At 36.3% G+C, this 21,834-nt stretch overlaps 4 protein-coding genes across 6 annotated transcripts; all 4 read right to left on the bottom strand.

Moving 5' to 3' along the window:
• Positions 1-2,347: 2,347 nt before the first annotated feature.
• On the bottom strand, positions 2,348-4,769 carry LOC132855935 (uncharacterized). Of its 3 annotated transcripts, none has more exons than XM_060885225.1 (6): positions 4,648-4,769; positions 3,668-4,039; positions 3,424-3,534; positions 3,261-3,350; positions 3,124-3,161; positions 2,348-2,843 (listed from the first exon to the last, which is right to left on the bottom strand). In XM_060885225.1, the coding sequence occupies exons 1-6, from the start codon at positions 4,691-4,693 to the stop codon at positions 2,730-2,732; spliced, it is 771 nt and encodes a 256-aa protein (XP_060741208.1). In that variant the 5' UTR covers positions 4,694-4,769; the 3' UTR covers positions 2,348-2,729. The 3 variants fall into 3 exon arrangements, with proteins under 3 accessions (XP_060741208.1, XP_060741209.1, XP_060741210.1); XM_060885226.1 differs by having other exon boundaries at positions 3,124-3,146; XM_060885227.1 differs by having other exon boundaries at positions 3,261-3,314.
• A 1,638-nt stretch (positions 4,770-6,407) lies between these two features.
• On the bottom strand, positions 6,408-10,967 carry LOC132855932 (uncharacterized). Its single transcript, XM_060885221.1, has 6 exons — positions 10,898-10,967; positions 10,023-10,373; positions 9,522-9,857; positions 8,610-8,726; positions 7,958-8,001; positions 6,408-7,773 (listed from the first exon to the last, which is right to left on the bottom strand). Exons 1-6 carry the CDS (start codon positions 10,944-10,946, stop codon positions 7,657-7,659), a joined length of 1,014 nt encoding a protein of 337 aa, XP_060741204.1. The 5' UTR covers positions 10,947-10,967; the 3' UTR covers positions 6,408-7,656.
• Positions 10,968-12,739: 1,772 nt separating this feature from the next.
• Positions 12,740-15,635, bottom strand: LOC132855931 (uncharacterized). The gene is made up of 6 exons (XM_060885220.1): positions 15,534-15,635; positions 15,096-15,443; positions 13,905-14,240; positions 13,725-13,823; positions 13,488-13,531; positions 12,740-12,909 (listed from the first exon to the last, which is right to left on the bottom strand). Exons 1-6 carry the CDS (start codon positions 15,589-15,591, stop codon positions 12,778-12,780), a joined length of 1,017 nt encoding a protein of 338 aa, XP_060741203.1. The 5' UTR covers positions 15,592-15,635; the 3' UTR covers positions 12,740-12,777.
• A 2,926-nt stretch (positions 15,636-18,561) lies between these two features.
• On the bottom strand, positions 18,562-21,089 carry LOC132855611 (uncharacterized). Its single transcript, XM_060884700.1, has 6 exons — positions 21,053-21,089; positions 20,624-20,971; positions 19,225-19,566; positions 18,987-19,103; positions 18,838-18,881; positions 18,562-18,735 (listed from the first exon to the last, which is right to left on the bottom strand). The coding sequence occupies exons 1-6, from the start codon at positions 21,087-21,089 to the stop codon at positions 18,604-18,606; spliced, it is 1,020 nt and encodes a 339-aa protein (XP_060740683.1). The 3' UTR covers positions 18,562-18,603.
• Between the last annotated feature and the right edge of the window lie 745 nt (positions 21,090-21,834).

Raw genomic sequence — 21,834 nt, 5'->3', positions numbered from 1 at the left:
CGTTTCACTTCCTGCTCTTGAGGTTAACCGATCTAAATACTGTTTACATAAAACAAATACAAGTGAGGTGTGTGTGTGTGTGTGTGTGTGTGTGTGTGTGTACTGTATGTGTGCGTGTGTGTGTGTGTGTGTGTGTGGTGTGGTGTGAAAAAGTGTTGGCCCCTTCCTGATTTTTTATTTTTTTTGCATGTGTGTCACACTTTAATGTTTCAGATCATTAAACAAATTTAAATATTAGTCAAATATAACACAAGTAAACACAACATGTGGGGGCACAGTGGCTTAGTGGTCCGTAGTGTGTGATTGTGTGAGTGAATGAGAGTGTGTGTGTGCCCTGTGATGGGTTGGCACTCCATCCAGGGTGTATCCTGCCTTGGTGCCCGATGACGCCTGAGATAGGCACAGGCTCCCTGTGACCCGAGGTAGTTCAGATAAGCGGTAGAAGATGAATGAATGAACACAACATGCAGTTTTTAAATGAAGGTTTTAATTATTAAGGGAAAAACTAAACCCAAACCTACATGGCTCTGTGTGAAAAAGTGTTTGCCCCCTAAACCTAATAACTGGTGTGTCCACCCTTAGCAGCAAGAACTGCAATTAAGCGTTTGCGATAACTTGCAATGAATCTGTTACAGCTGAAGCTGTGGGGGAATTTTGTACACTCATCTTTGCAGTATTGTCGTAATTCGGCCCCAATGGAGGGTTTTTGAGCATGAATCACCTTTTTAAGTTCGGGCCACGGCATCTCATTAGGATTCAGGTCACTGAGCCACTCCAAAGTCTTCATTTTGTTTTTCTTCAGCCATTCAGAGGTGGATTTGCTGGTGTGTTTTGGATCATTGTCCTGCTGCAGATCCCAAGGTCGCTTCAGCTTGAGGTCATGAACAGATGGCCACACTTCGTCCTTCAGGATTTTTTGGTAGAAAGCAGAATTCATGGTTGCATGTCTTCCAGGACCCGAAGCAGCAAAACAGCCACAGACCATCACACTACCACCACCATATTTTACTGTTGCTACAGTATGATGCTCTTTTTCTGAAATGTGGTGTTACTTTTACACCAGATGTAACGGGACACACACCTTCTAAAAGTTCAGCTTTTGTCTTGTCAGTCCACAGAGTATTTTCCCAAAAGTTCTGGCAAATCTGAGACGAGCCTTTATTTTATTTTTTTTTGCTCAGCAGCAGTTTTTGTGTTGGAACTCTGTCATGCAGGCCATTTCTGCCCAGTCTCTTTCTTATGGTGGAGTCATGAACACTGACCTTAACTGAGGCAAGTGAGGCCTGCAGTTCATTGATGTTATTGTGTGGTCTTTTGTGACATTTTGGATGAGGCGTCGCTGCGCTCTTGGGGTAATTTTGGTCGGCTTGCGGCTCCTGTTCCATGTTTTCACCATTTGTGGATAATCTCTCTCACTGTGCTTCGCTGGAATCCCAAAAGCTTTAGAAATGGCGTTATAATATTTTCCAGACTGATAGATCTCAGTTACTCTATTTCTCATATGTTCCTGAATGTCTTTGGATCTCGGCATGATGTGTATCTTTTGAGGATCTGTTGGTCTACTTCACTTTGTCAGTCAGGTCTTATTTAAGTGATGTCTGGATTGTGAACAGGTGTGACATTTATCAGACTAGAGAAATTAAACTCAGGTGTGATAAACCACAGTTAAGTTATGTTTAAACAGGGGGGCAAACACTTTTTCACACAGGGCCATGAGGGTTTGGATTTTGTTTTCCCTTAATGATAAAAACCTTCATTTAAAAACTGCATGTCGTGTTTATTTTTGTTATCTTTGACTAATATTTAAATTTGTTTAATGATCTGAAACATTAAAGTGTGACAAACATGCAAAAAAAAAAAATCAGGAATTAAGAGGCAGTTTTTCTTTTTCTCACTTTTTCTCACCACTGTATGTGTGCGTGTGTGTGTGTGCGTGAGTGTATGTGTGGATGTGTGTGTGTTTGAGTGTGTGTGTGCGCGTGTGTGTGCGTGTGTGTGTGTGTGTGCGTGTGTGTGCGTGTGTGTATGTGTGTGTGTGCAAACGTGTGCGTGTGTGCGTGAGTGTGTGTGTGCGTGTGTGTGTGTGTGTGTGTGAGTGTGTGTGTGTGTGTGTGTGTGTGTGTGTGTGCGTGTGTGTGCGTGTGTGTGTGTGTAAGGAATAATAATAAGGAATAATAGGTGAAAGTGAACTGAAAAATGTTTACTGACAAAATAGAAAAACTGCAAAAAGGCCGTTTTGATTCATGAATTATTTAATTAAACACTTGTTACACCTGATCTTTTTCAAGTTGTATTTCAATCTGAGTGTCATTTTTTATCTAAAAACAAACATTTTCAAATTCGGTTAACAATTATTACTTTTTTATTTTTATTTGTTTGCTGGTAGTTAAATAATGTAGAAAAACCACAAGCGTAAAAACATTTTAGATCCAAATTATCCTGAATATCTTTCGTGTTATAAAACAGGACACCGGACACGACCGAATATTTTAACAATCCAGTCAAAAATACATCAGTTTAACATGAACTTTTCTACCAACAGTCTATTAGACACTGCAGCAGAGCTCCAGTCAGCTGGACTTCTTTCCATTCATCTACCAAAAAAAGTCATATGAAAACTTAAACTTACGAAAGAATCTTAGCTGTAAAAGAAGCTTAGACGTCCAAGTTGGGGTTTTTTTCCGAGTCACATTCAAGTTCAATGTTAACTGTTAATTAACACTGCACACTTAGACACTAGAGTACATGCAAACTTCAGGTAATTCAGCTTTCCTTTTTTTAGTTTTGTCTTTCCTTTTGGTAAAATGTACAGCTGCATACGTCAGAGTTTCAGTGTCAGATTCCTAGAAAATGTCAATAAAATCAAATAAATTTCGCGTGAAGCTGAGCATAAAGACTGTAGACATGTGTAATGTGTAATTATTATTGTAATTATAATTACATGTGTAATTATTGAATTATTAAAATTATTAATGATAAAGACAAGACAAGAACATTTATGTGTAGGAAGAGTCCTGTATGACTAAAATAAACATTGCAATATCTAGAGAAAATTAATCAGTGAAACAATTAAACAGGATACGATTATAAATAAATAAATATTATATTTTCTTGCAAACATACCTGCATCCTTCCTGAAGGATCTCCTACAGAAGGGTTTACTATTAATTAAGAAACATTTTTTTAGTTTATTTAGTTCATTTCAACATTTTAATTCATCTGAATTGATGTAATTATTATCTGGCGACAAAAACACTTACTTTTATCATGTTTTCTTCTCCTCAGTATGAAACAAGCGAGACAGAAAATTAGAACTGCGCACAAACCCAAAGTCGATCCCAAACCGATCGCTGTTAAATAGAAACTAACATTATTCATTAAGAATTTAAGATAAATAAATGAAAAATTAATTATACATCTTACCTGTGTCGTGTTGTGTGTCGGTGTTAGTGTTGTTTCCATGCGGTGTTGGTTCACACACCACTGAATTATCACACAGAGCTGCTTTAGATGTTTCAGCGTTAAAACGCTCACCTACAAACGTTTATCACGACACGTCAGTAAAAATGAAACCCGAATATCGTTGAAGAATGTTGAGAATGTTGATGAAGAATAAATCGTTACAACATTTAATCAGTCACATCATTCGTTTCAGTAGAAATCCTACCTTTCATTTGTAAACGAGTTCCATCAGTAGACACGAGTGCACAGTAATATGTGGCTTCATCACACAGGGTGGTGTTTAAAATGGTCAAATTGAAGCAGTGTCCAAACCTTTTAATTTGAAAACGAGAATTTTGGAATTCTTTGTAAAACATTTCTCTAGCTGTGTTAAAGAATCTGATTATAACCTGAGGCTGTTTTTCATTTTGTTGCTTAAACCAGATAACTTCTCCGTTTTCTATTCCTTTTCCAAAAACACAACACTGTAGAGTAGTCGAGGCTCCGATATTCACACTGAGCTTTGCATCATGCTGATAAACCTTTGGTCCTTCGGATGATTGTGCAGTAACTAAATGTCTACCAGATTGGACTGTATCTAGAAAAACAAATGCAAAAATTAGGTAAAGAAAACAATTCAAATATTATTAATCAAAAACAATATCACTAAAAGTTATATCACTTTTACTTTTAAAAAAATTGCACAGCAAATACTTTTTATGAACCTAATCAAAAATACTCAAATTTAAGCTGATTATTTACATTTGTACAATAATAATTTGCCTAATTTTTGAAGCTAGAATTCTTTTAATTCCTTTATTTTATAAGTATTCACTCCAACTTGATATTATTGTAGACCGATTTGCTTTCAGGTTACTGAGTTTGGATCAAACTCATCAAAATTAATTTAAGTGATCAATCAAAGAATTTAATAATGAACCGAATATATTTATAATACGTTTCATAACGTTTGGTTGTAAATGTAACCCGATATAACCTAAAAAAAAAAAAAAAGACTAGTGCCTTTAAAAAATAATATTAGAGCTGCTAAAAATGTAAACTCTATAGATTAAAGTAAATAAATAAATAGTATATTAAATAAATAATATATTAAAAAAATAACATATTAAATAAAAATACATTTTTAAAAAAATCTAACAAAATGCAAATAAATGAAATATGATGAAAATTGTAGATGTTACTTACACATGGTGCTGAAGATCAGTACAAAAATCCAGAAACCAGAAAGCATTTTTTGTATTATATAGAAATGCTACAGTGTCCGTATCTCATTTCTCATCAGAATAGAAATGCCCTTCAAGCGCAGATTGAACTGATATTTACACTAAAGGCGGTCTGTACCGACTGACCCCACCCCAGAATGAACTTGGCTCTAAAAATAAAAGATGTATTAAACAAACACACAATTTTCTCCTACACCCACTTATACTACCCCCATAATTTCCTGTATTTGTCTTGTGGTGTGACACAGAGAGATATATCATAAAGGCCAGAATGGAAAATGTGGTTTGATTTAAATCTTCTGTAAATAGTAATAAACATTTGGTGTGTAATGTATATGTGTATCAGTATTTGACATGGCTGTTGATTATTGTAGGACCTGACAGTAAAGTACACCAATAGGAAGCATGAGATACTTTAATAACAATAAGAGTTGGTGTTTGGGAGATGTATTAATGGTATTACCTTCAGGAACCCATCTCTTTATTTATGTTCTTTTTTCTCCCGAAGGTCACAGGGGTCATTATAGGAGTCACTTGTTCTTGCTTGTTTGTTTTCTCATTTCTAAACTCTATATATAGCTTTTGGAGCCTTTGTGTTGATCTTCCTCACACGTCCCTACACCGTTACAACCATTCATCCACTGCTGGAACTGGAACCTCGTCACAGGCCAGGGTTCATGGGAACACACGTAGCTAGAACTCCGGATACCATTAAAAAGGACATGAGGTCTGATGAACTGTAGAAAAACTTACACTTATCCCATGTCTGAGCTCCTACATATCTAAAGAGATGCCACTTGTATTCTATGTTCTATGTATGGTCTCTCCACCTGCCCATTGGGTTTGAGACTTACACTGCTGCATAAAGACCTTCAAAGTTATGAACTGATGTAGGTACCAGGATCCAAGAGCATGTCTTCTGGAAGACCAAACTGACACAATATGTGGTGGAACACAACATCATTATTATGATCTACCACCACCATAATGATGGGGTTTACTAATAACTCTGGAAGATCAGTGATGAAATCCAATGATACGTATCCCAGGGTCGTTAATCAGACATTAAAGAAATTTAATGATTAACATTAAAGTTAATCAGATATTAAAGAAATAATCAGTCAAGCATGACAACAGCATGTAAGGTAAGGTCATCTTAACAATTTGAGAGGACATGCTATAATGTTAGCAGCCAGCAGAGGGCACCAGAGGTGCTCAATCTCAGTTTCCCAGAATAATCCAAGCGTCCCCTGCCAGGTAGGATATTTATACTAAGTTTATGGCACTGCACTTTGTCACACCTTTGTAGAGGTGAGCACAGTTGTATTTAAAAAAGGGATAAAATGTAGGTTGCCTTGAATAAGGGTGTCTACAAAATGCTGTAAATGTATGGTAAGGGGGGGGCACGGTGGCTTAGTGGTTAGCATGTTCGCCTCACACCTCCAGGGTCGGGGTTCGATTCCCGCCTCCACCTTGTGTGTGTGGAGTTTGCATGTTCTCCCTGGGCCTCGGGGGTTTCCTCCCCCGGTCCAAAGACATGCATTGTAGGTTGATTGGCATCTCTGGAAAATTGTCCGTAGTGTGTGAGTGAATGTGTGTGTGTGCCCTGCGATGGGTTGGCACTCCGTTCAGGGTGTATCCTGCCTTGATGCCCGATGGCGCCTGAGATGGGCACAGGCTCCCCGTGACCCGAGGTAGTTCGGATAAGCGGTAGAAAGTGAGTGAGTGAAAAGAGGGGGATAAAATGTATGAAGGGATATTTGAGAATTCAATACAAGATATGACAACATTGAAAATTAACGACTAAGATTGTTTTGATTTTTTTTATGTCCAGCTTTTAGAGATCCACATTTTTAGAAGCCTAAAGTCCTCTTTAAAGATCTTAATTGTCACAAGAAGATTCCTTTGTTTGCGAGCACCATTTGTTCATCTCAAAATACATCGTGGCTTACATAACTCCGTACACTGAACAGGGGAAAAAAGAACCCCTTCCCAAAGAAAAGGGCAGTCACACACACTGTGCCAGTGAACAGTATGTACAGTGATCAATATATACAAAGACTAAACACACAGCGAGCAAGTTTAAAGTGGAAACCAAGCTCATAGTCGGACCTTCACACTACTACAAACAAACCACTTCTACCACCTCCCACCTTGTTTCCCTTCTTCCTCTTTAAATAAGAGACTAGTGATGATGTCATAAAGGTGGAGGCGGGATCAAGGCAGGCCGAAGATGAGCAACTCCAGACAGACAGTAAGACAAGATCAGGATTAAACCAGAACCTTGGAGCTGTGATGTAGCAGAGCACAAAATAATGGAGCTTTTCTGTATTTAATTACAGAGCAGTTGCTGTTAAAACTTCAGAAGCAAAGTGTACAAGAGAGAACAGGGAAACGATTCGATTACTGAAATAACCTGGACCTAATTATCAGCCAGAATGAACGGCACCCTCATCAAAACTGAATCAACTGAAGATTTATAACACTTACAAAAATTTGGCAGAAATAATTAAAAGTTGATAATTTTTTCATTCGATTCAAACGACATTAAAATAAAATATGAAATAAAATCACTTTTAAAACTCTTCACACATGGCATGGTGGCGATTTTCCCGTATCTTCATGTTTATTTTTGGGATCTGGAAACTTCCTGGTTTTCTGAGATCTTACTGAATGTACGAGACACGAAGGTTTTGCTGCATGATGATGATGATCCCGTTGTAGGTCATATTACATTCTGATTCTTCTCACCTCAACATCACGGCACAAGTAACGAGTTATAAGAACAGGAGAGATTCTCATAAATGTTCCCGACATTCTGACTGTTGCTTTAGTGTCATTTTTGTAGTCCTTCTGAACCTTCTGTACAGATGCCACCCAGGATGGATTTAGTGCTTATTTCATCCACATTTTGCTTCAAGCAAATTTCAAAATCGATTAATTAGCAGAAATGTGAGAACTTCTGAGTTATTCAGTGACTGAGATTTCTGACTTCAGAGTACAGGATGTTTTCAGGTTCTTCACGCTTCCTCCTCTTGTGTTTGGTCTTCTTATTAAAATGTAAAGTTGTGTAGTCCATGTCATGGCCCTGTGGGAACGAAGGTGAACATGTTCCATTTTGTTAACAATTGGCACATGCTATAGTTGGAAGACATTTCAGAAGAGGATGTTATAGAAAAATAATCAACTTGGGGTAACGGTAACAGCTTCAGCACACCATCCCATCATTTACTATTTTCCTTAAAAGACAAGATATAAGATATAAGATGTACCAGATCAGTTGCTCTTTCTATCTCGGTACCTTGACGAAGTCTCTCTAAATGTAAAAGAGGGGGAAAAATATTTAGGTATTCTGAATATAGTTTATTATTAGCTGTAGTGATTTGACCTGTGTGTTTGTGTGTGTGTGTGTGTGTGTGTGTGTGTGTGTGTGTGTGTGTGTGTGTGTGCGTGCGTGCGTGCGTGTGTGTGTTTGTGTGTGCGCGCGCGTGTGTGTGTGTGCGCGCGTGTGTGTGCGTGCGAGTGTGTGCGTGCGTATGTGTGTGTGTGTGTGTGCGTGCGTGTGTGTGCGCGTGTGTGTGTGCGCGCGTGTATGTGTGTGTGTGCGCGCGCGCGCGTGTGTGTGTGAATGTGCGCGCGCGTGTGTGTGTGTGCGAGTGTGTGCGTGCGTGTGTGTGTATGTGTGTGAGTGTGTGTGTGTGTGAGTGTGTGTGTGTAAATTTTATTTGAAACATTAATACAAAAGGATTTTGAATAAAGGCTAAAAATAGATTTTTTTAGAGAGATTTCAGAGAATTTTTTTTTAATAGTTCATTTCAAACAATATAATATTCAAACCGTAATGTATATATTTTTTATTTATTTAAAATTTATTTGCCAAATTTAAACATTTTATACAATCTTAATGAACATATAAATTCTTACCACTGCGGCTTTTATAACGCGTCTTTCTGCAGATGAAAACGGTCTGAGCAGCGATCAGAATCCCACACACTCCAGAAGTTGTTGCCAGAACAATCAGTAAAGAATTTACCGACTGCGCTGTGTAAATAAATAAATAAATAAATAAATAAATAAATAAATAAGATAATTAATGAATTCATTAATAAAAAATAAATAAATAACCAATAAAAAATGCCCACGTGTGTGTACATGGTCATACGATAAACAAATTAATTTAATTTGTATATTTTTTTTATTCTTTAATTTATATTAATCTTCAATTTCAAAAATTTACAATGTAATAAATGCAAATGATGCTTTTCTATCAAGCACATTGTGGAAGACAAATACATACACTGAAATCCAGTCCGGTTTGTATCTCTGTTATTAATACACAGTTTTAATTAAAGTAAATTAATAAAAATAAATAAATAAATAAAAATTAAATTCAGCAGTAATTTCAAGTAAAGTTTTTGACTAAAATCCCAATGTGAATTAGTTGTAGATGTTAAAGTCTATTGTTTAAAACTAATTAATAAATAAGATTTTTCACTTATTTTTAGATTATTATTATTATATTATATATTATTGAGATTATTTTACTTATTTCAACTTTAAAAACTGTGAAAAATTAAAAAATAAAAAATCTGCCAATAGAACACAATTTCCAAGGTTGAAATTGCTGTTAAAAACTAGAAATGTGTTTGGTTTATTTTATATTTTAGACCTAATCTAATTAAATAAATAGGTTAAAAATATTAGAATAAGAATAAGAACAAATAAATAGAATCACTCCGAGGAGGTAAAACACACTAAATCAACCCGACTAAAAACACCGCATGTGTGAATTCTACAGTATTATTATAACTTTTTACAAATCCTCTTACTTCTTACCCATCTGTATTCGTGTCCCGTTCCCGAAGATGATCTTCCCACACAGGAGCACAGCGCAGTAGTAAGTTCCAGTATCATTGAGGCTGAGGATGTTCTTGGAGAAGTTGTACACACAGGTGTGTGTAGAAGAGCCGCTCTCACACTGACGGCTGCTGTTGTGATGAGTGTAAATGATTTGAGGATGGGATTGTGGTGGAGCAGCTCTGAACCAGAGCACTTGGAGTTCTGCTGCTCTGCTCTCAGAGAGAACGGAGCACTGCAGAGTCACTGAGGCTCCTGCAGGAACCGAGTCCAACATGCCGCTCTGCCACACCGAGACGCCCAGATGTGGTTTATCTGTATAGTAAAAACAAATCAGGTTAATATTGGTGAAGATTTAGAACGTATTAAATGAAACTCAATACAGTAACACCGTAAACATTGTTAAATAGAGTAATAACAGAAAATAATACAATGTTAATGTATGTAAAGTAATAAAAACTGTTGAGTGAATTGATTTACCTCTAACAGATAAAAAGATTCCACTGGAAAACTCAATAACATTCACTAGAGAAGATCCACAGATATACATCGCTTCATCGTCTTTGGTAACATGTAGAATATTCAAAGATGTTATGTTTCCAGTTTTGGTGAGTTGAAAAACTGTCTTATCGAACGGCGGTAAAATTATATCCCCTATCGACACTCCGATCATCCCGATCCCCTGAGGGATCCCTCCCGGTTTTTGCTTGTACCACAGTATAAGATCCTTACTGGACTTTACTCCCAGTGTGCAATGAAGAGTCACAGCATGACCAAGATCAGCAGAGATCAGTGAGACCGGTTCATCAAAATCTACAGCTTGTGATGAGTCTTTAAAATATATATATATATATATTATTTGGAAGGAAAACATTTACAAAAGCATGTTCTAGATTTTGAGCCAAAATGTTACAGAAATAGATAAATATTTAATTAAAATATTTTTTAAAAAATGAATAAATAAAACCTAAAAATGTTATATTAGAAGAAATTTACTTTAAAAAAAATTATATATATGTGTGTATATATATATACGTATATATATATATATATATATATATATATATATACGTATATATATATACACGTATATATACGTATATATACGTATATATATATATATATATATATATACGTATATATACGTATATATATATATATACGTATATATACGTATATATATATATATATATATATATATATATATATATATATATATATATATATATATATATATACATATATTCAAATAAATACTTGAAAAAAAAACGTTTAAAAAAATAATAATGAAGAGAATGTTAAGATTTATGTAACAAAGAAATGTAATCTGTTTAAATGTGTGAAAGCTTACTTACACATTTTGCAAAGAAAGAAAATTAAAATCCAGACAGGAGCCATGCTCATGAAAAACAGTGAAACCTTCAAATGTCTGCATGCCAAAAGCATTAAACACTTGAAACTCTATACCTTATATAACCTCACTAGCGTTTACGTCACAAATTCTTCTGAAATTTCCACCCAAGTTCTGTGTGACCTCCTACAACCACCAGAAGTCAGTAGTGCAAAGAGAAACCAGAAACAATCTGACTCAAACAGATGTTTACCTGAGAGATGCAGAATTCATGTTCACACACAGCAATAATTCAGTTTTATATCCGACATCCAAACCACTGAAACTGTGTCACTAGAGTTATTTTATATCATTAAACTCTAAATTCCAATCAGAAATAGTGATATTCAGGATAATCTGGGTAATAAGACAGACTGGGAATTGTAGAGCGGTACTCAGGCCTAGTACCGAGAGCGGCGAGATTGGAACCTGGTACTGTATTTTAGATAACGTTCATGAATTTGGAAAATACTGAATACTTTGTAAACCCTGTTATTTAAAGCTGTGAGATGATCGTTGTCATGTCGACCCTGTTCCTGTGTTTCGGCATCTTCCTGTCGAGCTTTTGCTGAGATGATTAGTGACTGATTAGTGACCGTCTTGTTCATAGCCTGTATTTTTGTTTAAAAGGAAGCAAGGAACTTCATTGAGGATGAACGTAAAGGCTTAAAATGATGAATTTACCAAACATCGTTAGCAAAATAATTTTTTTAAAAAAATACCAGACAGATAAAGCAGTTAGTTCAATTATATCACAGAATGTATCCTCCATTTTCTTGTTAGATGCTTGCGTGACCCTGGTTAGTTAACCAGTACTAGTAGTGATTACATTATATTGTTAGTCTGCTGGATTAAATGTTTAAAATGGTTGTTTAAAAGATTTTGGTCTTGATAAAATGATTTACTTCGATCATAGAATTGTAAATTAAGATCAACAACGTTAAGACTCAAATACGAATTTAACCCTCACTTTCTCAGCTGTGTGTATCAGCTGCATGTTGACTGATACGACTCAACACGTCAGGCTAGTTCGCTAGTGTCCTGTATGAGCCTGAACGAGTCGTGTCTATAGGCTTTTCATCTCAACCTCGTCTCGTTCTTCTTTAAGATCTCAATCTGCCCTCAGCCTCAAACCACAGGCTGCTTCTATTTCTAGCTACAAAGAAAAGAACATAACATGAGACACTAGCATTCATGAAAGAGCATGAAAGAGCAAATGATAATTTCTGAGACAAAGAACGAAAAAAAAAAATCAAATTGAATATCAAGGGGGGCACGGTGGCTTAGTGGTTAGCACGTTTGCTTAACACCTCCAGGGTTTGGGGTTCGATTCCCACCTCCGCCTTGTGTGTGTGGAGTTTGCATGTTCTCCCCGTGCCTCGGGGGTTTCCTCCGGGTACTCCGGTTTCCTCCCCCGGTCCAAAGACATGCATGGTAGGTTGATTGGCATCTCTGGAAAATTGTCCGTAGTGTGTGATTGCGTGAGTGAATGAGTGTGTGCGCGCGCCCTGTGATGGGTTGGCACTCCGTCCAGGGTGTATCCTGCCTTGATGCCCGATGACATCTGAGATAGGCACAGGCTCCCCGTGACCCGAGGTAGTTCGGATAAGCGGTAGAAGATGAATGAATGAATGAATGAAATTGAATATCATTTCTGATGTATCGATCAGCATTTTTCTGTAATTTGTATAATTTCTATTTTTAATAACAATGAACCGCTTCCCATAAAGTAACAAAACAATTTTTAACAATATTAAATATTTAAAAATGTTCACCATTCTCTACAATCCATTACTGACAAAAATCCAAAAGAGAAAACATGATCTGAAATATTAACGATGTGATCTACGTAGCTGACAATTTTAGCACTTCAGAATACACGCAGTCTTCGGGCGAATCTTTCTTTCTTCTCTTTCTTTTCATTTTTCTTTGATTGAAATGTAAGGCAGCGTAATTCAGATCCATAGCGTCGTCGATCTGTGGGAATGTAAAAGCAGAGATTTTAAAATAATAACAGTAGACTACATACATACTGCGTGTATCTAGTCCTTTTTCCAGCACACTGGAGTTCAGACGATCGACTTTTACGGGATGTTTTTATTCGGTATAAAGAAACATCTGATGTCGTGTGTGTGAGTCTGATCTAAAGTGAGTCAGGACTCTGTTGTTCTTTCAGCGTGTTTTAGGCGTGTGTTTTTCCCTCTGTTGAGAATCTTACACTGAATTTTAGTGTTGAAGAGAAATCTGAGCTGCTTTTTAGATGAACAAACACTCGGAGCTTCTCAGAGAGCAGAAACGTGTTTGATATCAACTCTCTATTTACTCTGAACATACAAACATCTGTGTGGAGAAAAATACTTTTCTATGAATATATCACCTCTAGTGTTGCAGATAAAAACAGAAATAGTGATAAAACACAACAAATTCTTAAAGTCCTATGTGTCTACTTTCATATGAGCTTCATATTAACACCACTGCGGAGTGAGACATGAGGAAGACGTTCAGTAGTGAACATGGACAAGAGAAAAACAGGGAAAAAAGTTCAGATACGTTACTTGATTAGGGATGTTTTCTATGATGGAACCTTGTTGAAGTCTCACTGTAGAGGAAAAAAAAACAAAGCATGAAGTTTACGTGAATAATCCGAAGTGTATTAGTTCACATTCTGATTTTCTTGTGTTTCATTCATTGAAACAATATATAAAAATAACGTGTTATTACCGTGTAATAACATGTAATAACATATTAGGGTTTAATATGATGTATATTACAGAATTAATCAGCAGACTTACAGCTTCTCTTTTTACAGGTGAAAGCGGCTTGAATGAAGATCACGACCACACACACTGCTAAAGCTATTGAGAGGCAGATCACTACAGAATCCACAGATTCTGTCATGGAACAAAATATTATTCAGAATAAAATAAAAATGAATTAGGATAATGAGAGATGTGTGATGAACGTGTTCTTACCCATCTGTACCGGTGTCCCGTTCCCGAAGATGATCTTCCCACACAGGAGCACAGCGCAGTAGTAAGTTCCAGTATCATTGAGGCTGAGGATGTTCTTGGAGAAGTTGTACACACAGGTGTGTGTAGAAGAGTCGCTCTCACACTGATGGCTGCTGTTGTGATGAGTGTAAATGATTTGAGGATGGGATTGTGGTGGAGCAGCTCTGAACCAGAGCACTTGGAGTTCTGCTGCTCTGCTCTCAGAGAGAACCGAGCACTGCAGAGTCACTGAGGCTCCTGCAGGAACCGAGTCCAACACGCTGCGCTGCCACACACTCACTTTTACATCTTCAGTACCTGGTCAGTGCGATATAGACAGTGTTTGGAAGCAAACCCTCAATGCGTTTATGTGTGTTTATAGGAAAATAATCAATGATGGACGGCGTGATAGTGATGCCGTGATACTGTTATGCTTATTTGTCTATAACGGCATGTCTTTAAATGTTTATTCCTCTTATTTCACAGCAATTATGGCAATAATTAAATTATGTATTTTTTTTATTTATATCTTTATTTTATTATTAAACAAATCAGTTATATTCAGAGCAGCTCTCTTCACATCAATTAGACGAGATAAAAACTTTTTTTGAATGCCGTGTTATCAGAAAACTGCAAAACTTAATGTCCTCCATCCTGAAAACTTTTCTGTGCTGGAAAATCTAAAGTTACAGCTTTGTATTTATTTCACACATTCATAATAGATCATTACGTTCTACCTCAGATCTGCGTTCATATACATTTATTTCATCCTTTCCCCATTTTTATATGAAATGTCTATATCTATATCAGTCTTATTTGTAGTTTATCACATTATGTTATACTGTGTGTTGTTATATTGTGACAAAATGTTATTTGAATTGAAATGTTAAAGTTCTGACACTGGAGAACAGAAAACTAGTGAAGAAGTCGTTTATACTCGTTTCTAATCAGGTCACATTGCACGTCCACGCGTACTGTAGGTTGTTAAAGCAGAATCTTTTGTTCTTAAAACTTAGCACATTATCGTAAGATTTTTTTATTTTTTTAATCAGCACTTTCTGACCAATCAGAATTAGACTGAACAGTTAACTTTAGGCATAGCATTTTTCATTCCATGGCAATTTTCATTCACAGTAATAATAAATCAATATATTTACAGATTTGAATTATTACCTGTTACCGTCAAGAGTGTCCCATTGAAAATTCGAACTTTCTCCCAGTTAGCTAGTCCACAGAAGTAAAGTCCTTCATCCTCTTTTTTTGCGTGTCCTATTGTCAAAGAAATCCCATTATTAATCTTCTCAAATTTCACCCCTGAGCTGTTGACCCGAGGAGACATTTTAACGTCCGTATGCAAAAAGCTTTCTTCGACTTCATGAGGCATTTCTCCAAATCTTTGTTTGTACCAAACAATATGATCTGATCTACTGGTGTCCAGAAAAGTGCAGTTAAGAGTAACATGTTCTCCGGTCTTCACCAAGACTAATGATGGTTTATCAAAATCCACAGTTTTAGCTGAAACTAGAAAAGAAATCATAAAATTAGATGAAAGAAGACATGGATTGATGTCCAGACAACTAGAAGTTGTATAACTAAGCTTGTGGGACTTACGTGTCATAAAAAGAGAAAATAGAAGACTTGAGACTGGAGATATCCTGTCAGACAACATGATGCTTGAAGTGAGCTGTTTGACAAGAGAACATATGTACTCTGTTGAAGATCTTCATCTCATTGGCTGCTACAGATCATAAGTTCAGCTAAAATGTCCATCCCACCTTCATGTTCAGAGGTTTGGTACACAGTTTGACCACCAGACGTCAGCATGAAAGGTAGAAGTGGTTCAGAGAATTAATTTTACCTTTAACCTTTAACTAGAAACCCAGTAAAAGCAAACATTAAACAGTTATTTATATTACTCATAAATAACAACTTACTCACATTATAAAATAAAAGCTTAGACTGAATTAAAATGCAGCTAAAATTGAATCGAATAATTTTTTTTTGTTTACTTTTTACATTTGATTTAGAAATGTTTATTCATTACAGCTATCATTGCACTGAACTTAAACTACTTAAACTCATCCAACAGATTATTTGGACACATAAAACAATAAAGTTGTGTTTTTTAGGTCAGCCATTGTTCCTTAATTATTATTATTACCTTACATACAACACTCACTTGCGTGTCTACACTGATTAATCAGCACGATAATTACTATAATATAACATACGTGCAAACATCATAGATTATATGCTAGCAAGGTAACGTTATTGAAATGATTTTAAACAATATAGCAAGCTAATATTAGTTGCTGCTGCTAGTTAGCTAGCATTAACTCTCTACCTAGAGAAACAATATGACTAATGTTAGATTTGTTAACAAGATTAATTTGAGAATCTTGATTCCTTGGATGTTTTTGTCATTGTAGCATACGTTAGCTAATAAGTCTTAGTTTATTCCAGTGATTAGCAAAACTAATGCATTAACCAACACCAGTTCAGTTATGTCATATTTCATAATTGTTCTTACATTCTAAAATATGTGAGAGTTAAAACACAATGTTTTTGTAATACAATATATGGAGGAAGGGGGGAAAATGTCACATAGGGCCTCTGTCCATGACGATGCCCTAAGGGGTCTATTTATATGTCCCAAAAGTAGTATTGGCCTAGATCTTGATGATCATTAATAATAATGGTTCCTTTCTAGCATGTATAAAACTACTTATCGTTTGAGGAACTTGGCCAAACAAGACGTATCCCAACCCTACATGATGGTAGACTGAGAGTCTAGTACATGCTTTAATACGCTCTGGATTGGCTTATGTCATGTTATTGTTTCACTTCTTTCTTTTCTGTAGTTTAAAAAGTTAGGATCTTGCAATTTCCCTACACAAGAATCTGATCTCCCCTTCGGTCACGGCTCGCAACCTTGGGATAACCATGGACAATCATCTGTTCCTTTACCTAACGTGACGCCGTCATGTCGGTTCCTTCTCTACAATATTAGAAGGATTTTTATTTTTATCCACACAGGCTGCTCAGGTACTTGTTCAGTCTCTTGTCATTTCAAGACTGGACTACTGCAGCTCTTTCCGGCAGGTCTACCAATGAACATCCTCTGCAATGATCTAAAATGCAGCTGCACAGCTTGTTTTCAACCTGCCTAAGTTCTTACACTGCTGTACTCATTTCACTGGCTTCCAGTAGCTGCAAGCCTCAGATTTAAAACAATGATGGTTGCCTACAAATCCAAAAATTGACCAGTTCCCTCTTACCTCAAAGCTCTTATCACTCCTCAAACTGCACCTCGCTCTCTCAGAACTACCAGCACTGCTCTACTGGTCCCACCATCTCTCAGGATAAAATGTAGGTATACAGAAAGGCTCTTCTCTGTTACCAAGGTGGTGAAATGAACTTCCTCTAGATGTCTAAACATCTGAGTCACTGGCTGTCTTTAAACAATAGGTGAAGACCTACCTCTTCCTGAAACACTTAAAGTAGCACTTATTTTCCCTGTTTCATTTATGTGTTAAAAAAAACCCTGAACAGAGATTTAGGTTGATGGTATCCTGAGTCTGTAACCTAGTGAATCAGTGTAAATGTATTCTTTGATACAGACTTAAAAGCAGTTTTGTACTTCGCTCTGGGTAAGGTCATGTGCCAAATGCCGCAAATGTGAATATAAAAAGCCACAGCCTTCAACCTACAACTAGGAAATGAAAGCCTTAGATCTTTACCACAGCCGTATTCAAGCTACAATGATGCAGACTACCACATTCTGCATTAAATACAAAGTCCTGCTCATGATATTTAAATGGTTTGGCTTGAGTGTGTCTTGCTGATCTCCTGAAGCAATATAACCCATTCTGAGCATTCCAGTGTGCTGAGACACTTTTACTGTTAATCCCAGAGTATTACATGCAGATTAAAAATGAGCTCGCTCGCTCGCTTACTCACTCACTCACTCACGGTGGCTTAGTGGTTAGCACGTTTGCCTCACACCTCCAGGGTTGGGGGTTCGATTCCCGCCTCCGCCTTGTGTGTGTGGAGTTTGCATGTTCTCCCCGTGCCTCGGGGGTTTCCTCCGGGTACTCCGGTTTCCTCCCCCGGTCCAAAAACATGCATGGTAGGTTGATTGGCATCTCTGGAAAATTGTCCGTAGTGTGTGAGTGAATGAGAGTGTGTGTGTGTGCCCTGCGAAGGGTTGGCACTCCATCCAGGGTGTATCCTGCCTTGATGCCCGATGACGCCTGAGATAGGCACAGGCTCCCCATGACCCGAGGCAGTTCGGATAAGCGGTAGAAAATGAGTGAGTGTTCTTGAGGTTTAATCTGTTTTGTAGTATAAATACGCTTTAATGTGTGTTTATGCTTTATACAGTCACATGTCATGTATAGTTGCACTCCAATGTCTACAAGGTACATAGAGACAAAACATTTTTGTAATTTCTATTATATCATGCTTACAGAGAGCAAGAAACTTGGTCAGAATTATCTGAATGTTAAATATTAAAAAAAACAATGAATTAAATATAATTACTAATATTAATTACTACACACTGTTATGATTAACATTAATGATTACAATGCATTAACACCGATATGGCATTAAAATGCTTAAACAGTGACAACGAGCAGACTGACATCTTTTATTTAGAAAAATTACAATTATAGAAAATCTAATTACGAGGCAGTTTTATCACTTCAGAATAAACCGTGTCTTGATTTTGTCCTTTTTTTATTCTTCCACTTTTAATTTTCCTCTTGGTGAAATTCAGGGCAGCGTAATTCAGCTCCTCAGCATCACGGCCCTGCAGGAGCGAATAGAAAGAGTTTGGAAATAACACTATTAATGTGTATTTGTTTTTAGATAACTCTTAATGCCGTGTTATGCTCTGTGTCTCGTTCGTTACCTCATTGTGTGTTTCCTCCTTCAGTGAACCTTGTAGAAGTCTCACTGTAAAGGGAAGAGACTTATTAGACTGGATCTAGGCTGACTAAACAATTTATATTATATAATATTTATATTTAATTTATTATATAATATTAAATGAAGATTTACCTCTGTGTTTTTCCATCTTTTGTTTTTTACACATTAAAATGTTGAGTTGAGCAAAAATCACCACCACACACACTGTTAACGCTACAGCAAGGCAGATCACTACAGCATCAGATCCCTCTGTAGATTAATTAACATCACAATGATGAATATATGCTCTATGTAGAACCGTGGAGATATTTTAAATATTTACAAGCAAACAGATACGAACTACAGTTACATACAATGAACGTGTTCTTACCCATCTGTATTCGTGTCCCGTTCCCGAAGATGATCTTCCCACACAGGAGCACAGCGCAGTAGTAAGTTCCAGTATCGTTGAGGCTGAGGATGTTCTTGGAGAAGTTGTACACACAGGTGTGTGTAGAAGAGCCGCTCTCACACTGACGGCTGCTGTTGTGATGAGTGTAAATGATTCGAGGATGGGATTGTGGTGGAGCAGCTCTGAACCAGAGCACTTGGAGTTCTGCTGCTCTGCTCTCAGAGAGAACCGAGCACTGCAGAGTCACTGAGGCTCCTGCAGGAACCGAGTCCAACACGCCGCTCTGCCACACACTCACTTTTACATCTTCATTGTTCTTCCCTGGTGAGTGTGTAAATATACACATATTTTCTACATATATAATGTACCACATTAACTGCATTCTTACAGTTTTTTTTAAAGTGAAGCAAAAAACACCATATATATATATATATATATATATATATATATATATATACAGTCAAGCCTGAAATTATGCATAGCCCCGGCAAATTCTGACTTAAAGTTACTTTTATTCAACCAGCAAGTTTTTTCTTGATTAGAAATGACACAGGCGTCTCACAGAAGATAATAAGACGGTGTACAAGAGGCATCATTGTGGAAAAAATTATTATTCTTTTTTATTATCTTTTATTTACATTTGAACAAAAAGTGGCATGTCTAAAATTATTCATACCCTTCTTAATAGTCAACAGAAAAGCCTTTATTGGCTATTACAGCAATCAAATGCTTGCTATAATTGCTGACAAGCTTTTTGCATGTTTTCACTGGTATTTATATATATATATATATATATATATATATATATATATATATATATATATATATATATATATATATATATATATATATATATAATGGATAATAATTAATAATAGTACAATTAATAGTTTAATAGTTAAAATAAATAGGTTAAGATAAAACAGTAAGATTAAAATTGTAAGAATAACAAAACAAAACTAACAGTAAGATAAAATTGTAGCTCAGACTTAAAAATATTATCAATAAAATTCAATTTAATGCAAATTCAAAAAATAGTGAATAATTGGTAAATAATAATAAAATGTCAGTTGATGCATAGGAGAGTAATATAAAATGCATATTTTATATTTTATACATTTTTGTTGATATTCTTGATGTATGTCTTGTAGGATGGAGTAAAAGGAATAAAGTGTATGTGGTAAAAGGTTTCCAAGCAAAGTGAGTAATATCCAGTAGATTTACAAACATTAATACCAAATACTGCTTTTATTAACCAGTTAAGGCAAATAATTATTATTCATTATTGAAGGTGTTTTCTGGATTATGTGTATTCAGTACATAAACCTATGTGTGTGTGTGTGTGTGTGTGTGTGTGTGTGTGTGTGTGTGTGATTACCTGTTACAGCTATAAAAGTTCCACTGGAAAAATAAAATTTGCCCCATGTGTTTATTCCACAGAAATACAGTCCTTCATCACTTTTCTTCATTTGTACTATTGATAAAGAAGTCCCATTGATGATTTTCTCTATTTTAAACCTTAAGGAGTCGAACTTTGGGGAAATTTGTGTGTCTCTATTTGCTATGATTTTCCCCACTTCCTGAGGGATCTCTCCAAAGGTTTGTTTGTACCAAACCACAAGTTCTTTATTGTGCGTATCTTGAAACATGCAGTTCAGAGTCACACGTTCTCCAGACTTCACCGAGACAAACGGCGATCGGTTAAAATCCTCAGCGTGGGCTGGAACTAAAAAAACAATTCAAGGCAGATTCAGTGTGACTGATGAAATACAGTATTAAATGATATCAACTCACGTGTAAAACTTACAAATTTGAAGAAATAACACAATCCAGAGTGGAGGCATCTTCGTAAAACACACGATCCTTGAGTCGAGGTGTTTGAAAGTATTTAGAGAACCAAACCACTGAATTTTATACTGGAGACTTTTATCTGATTGGCTGGAACAAGTCACATGTTCACTTTAAATTTCCATTCCACCTACATGTATGTTTGTAACTCACACATTGGCCAGCAGAAGTCAGTGATGAAAAGTGCATTAAAACTAGGAAACAAGTTCACATAGATGTGCTGACCCGCTTTCAATTAAAACTAAAATGAATTCAGAAAAGTCTTTAATGCTCTAGTTTGTGTTATTAAACTTAACCCTTTGACTCTATACTATACAGTTAAAAAAGGGAAATGATTTATAATCACACTCTCCGGTCGTTAGAATCTGGTTCCTCTCAAAGTTTCTACCTCATGACGTCTCTAGGTGCTTTTCTTTGCCACTGCAGAGCTCTGGCTTGCTTATTAAATATAAATAAAAAATTATATCCAAAATGTATAATATACATAATATACATTTTATAGTATTTCTGTAAAGCTTGTACATTTCATTCATTTTCTACCGCTTATCCAAACTTCTCAGGCGTCATCGGGGATCGAGGCAGGATACACCCTGGACGGAGTGCCAACCCATCGCAGGGCACACACACACACTCTCATTCACTCACGCAATCACACACTACACGGACAATTTTACCAGAGATGCCCGTAGGAAACCCCCGAGGCACAGGGAGAACATGCAAACTCCACACACACAAGGCGGA

This window comes from Tachysurus vachellii, chromosome 13, assembly GCF_030014155.1.
Source record: "Tachysurus vachellii isolate PV-2020 chromosome 13, HZAU_Pvac_v1, whole genome shotgun sequence".
In the NCBI taxonomy this organism is placed as follows: Eukaryota; Metazoa; Chordata; class Actinopteri; order Siluriformes; family Bagridae; genus Tachysurus; species Tachysurus vachellii.
This window is presented reverse-complemented; position numbering and strand designations above follow the sequence as displayed.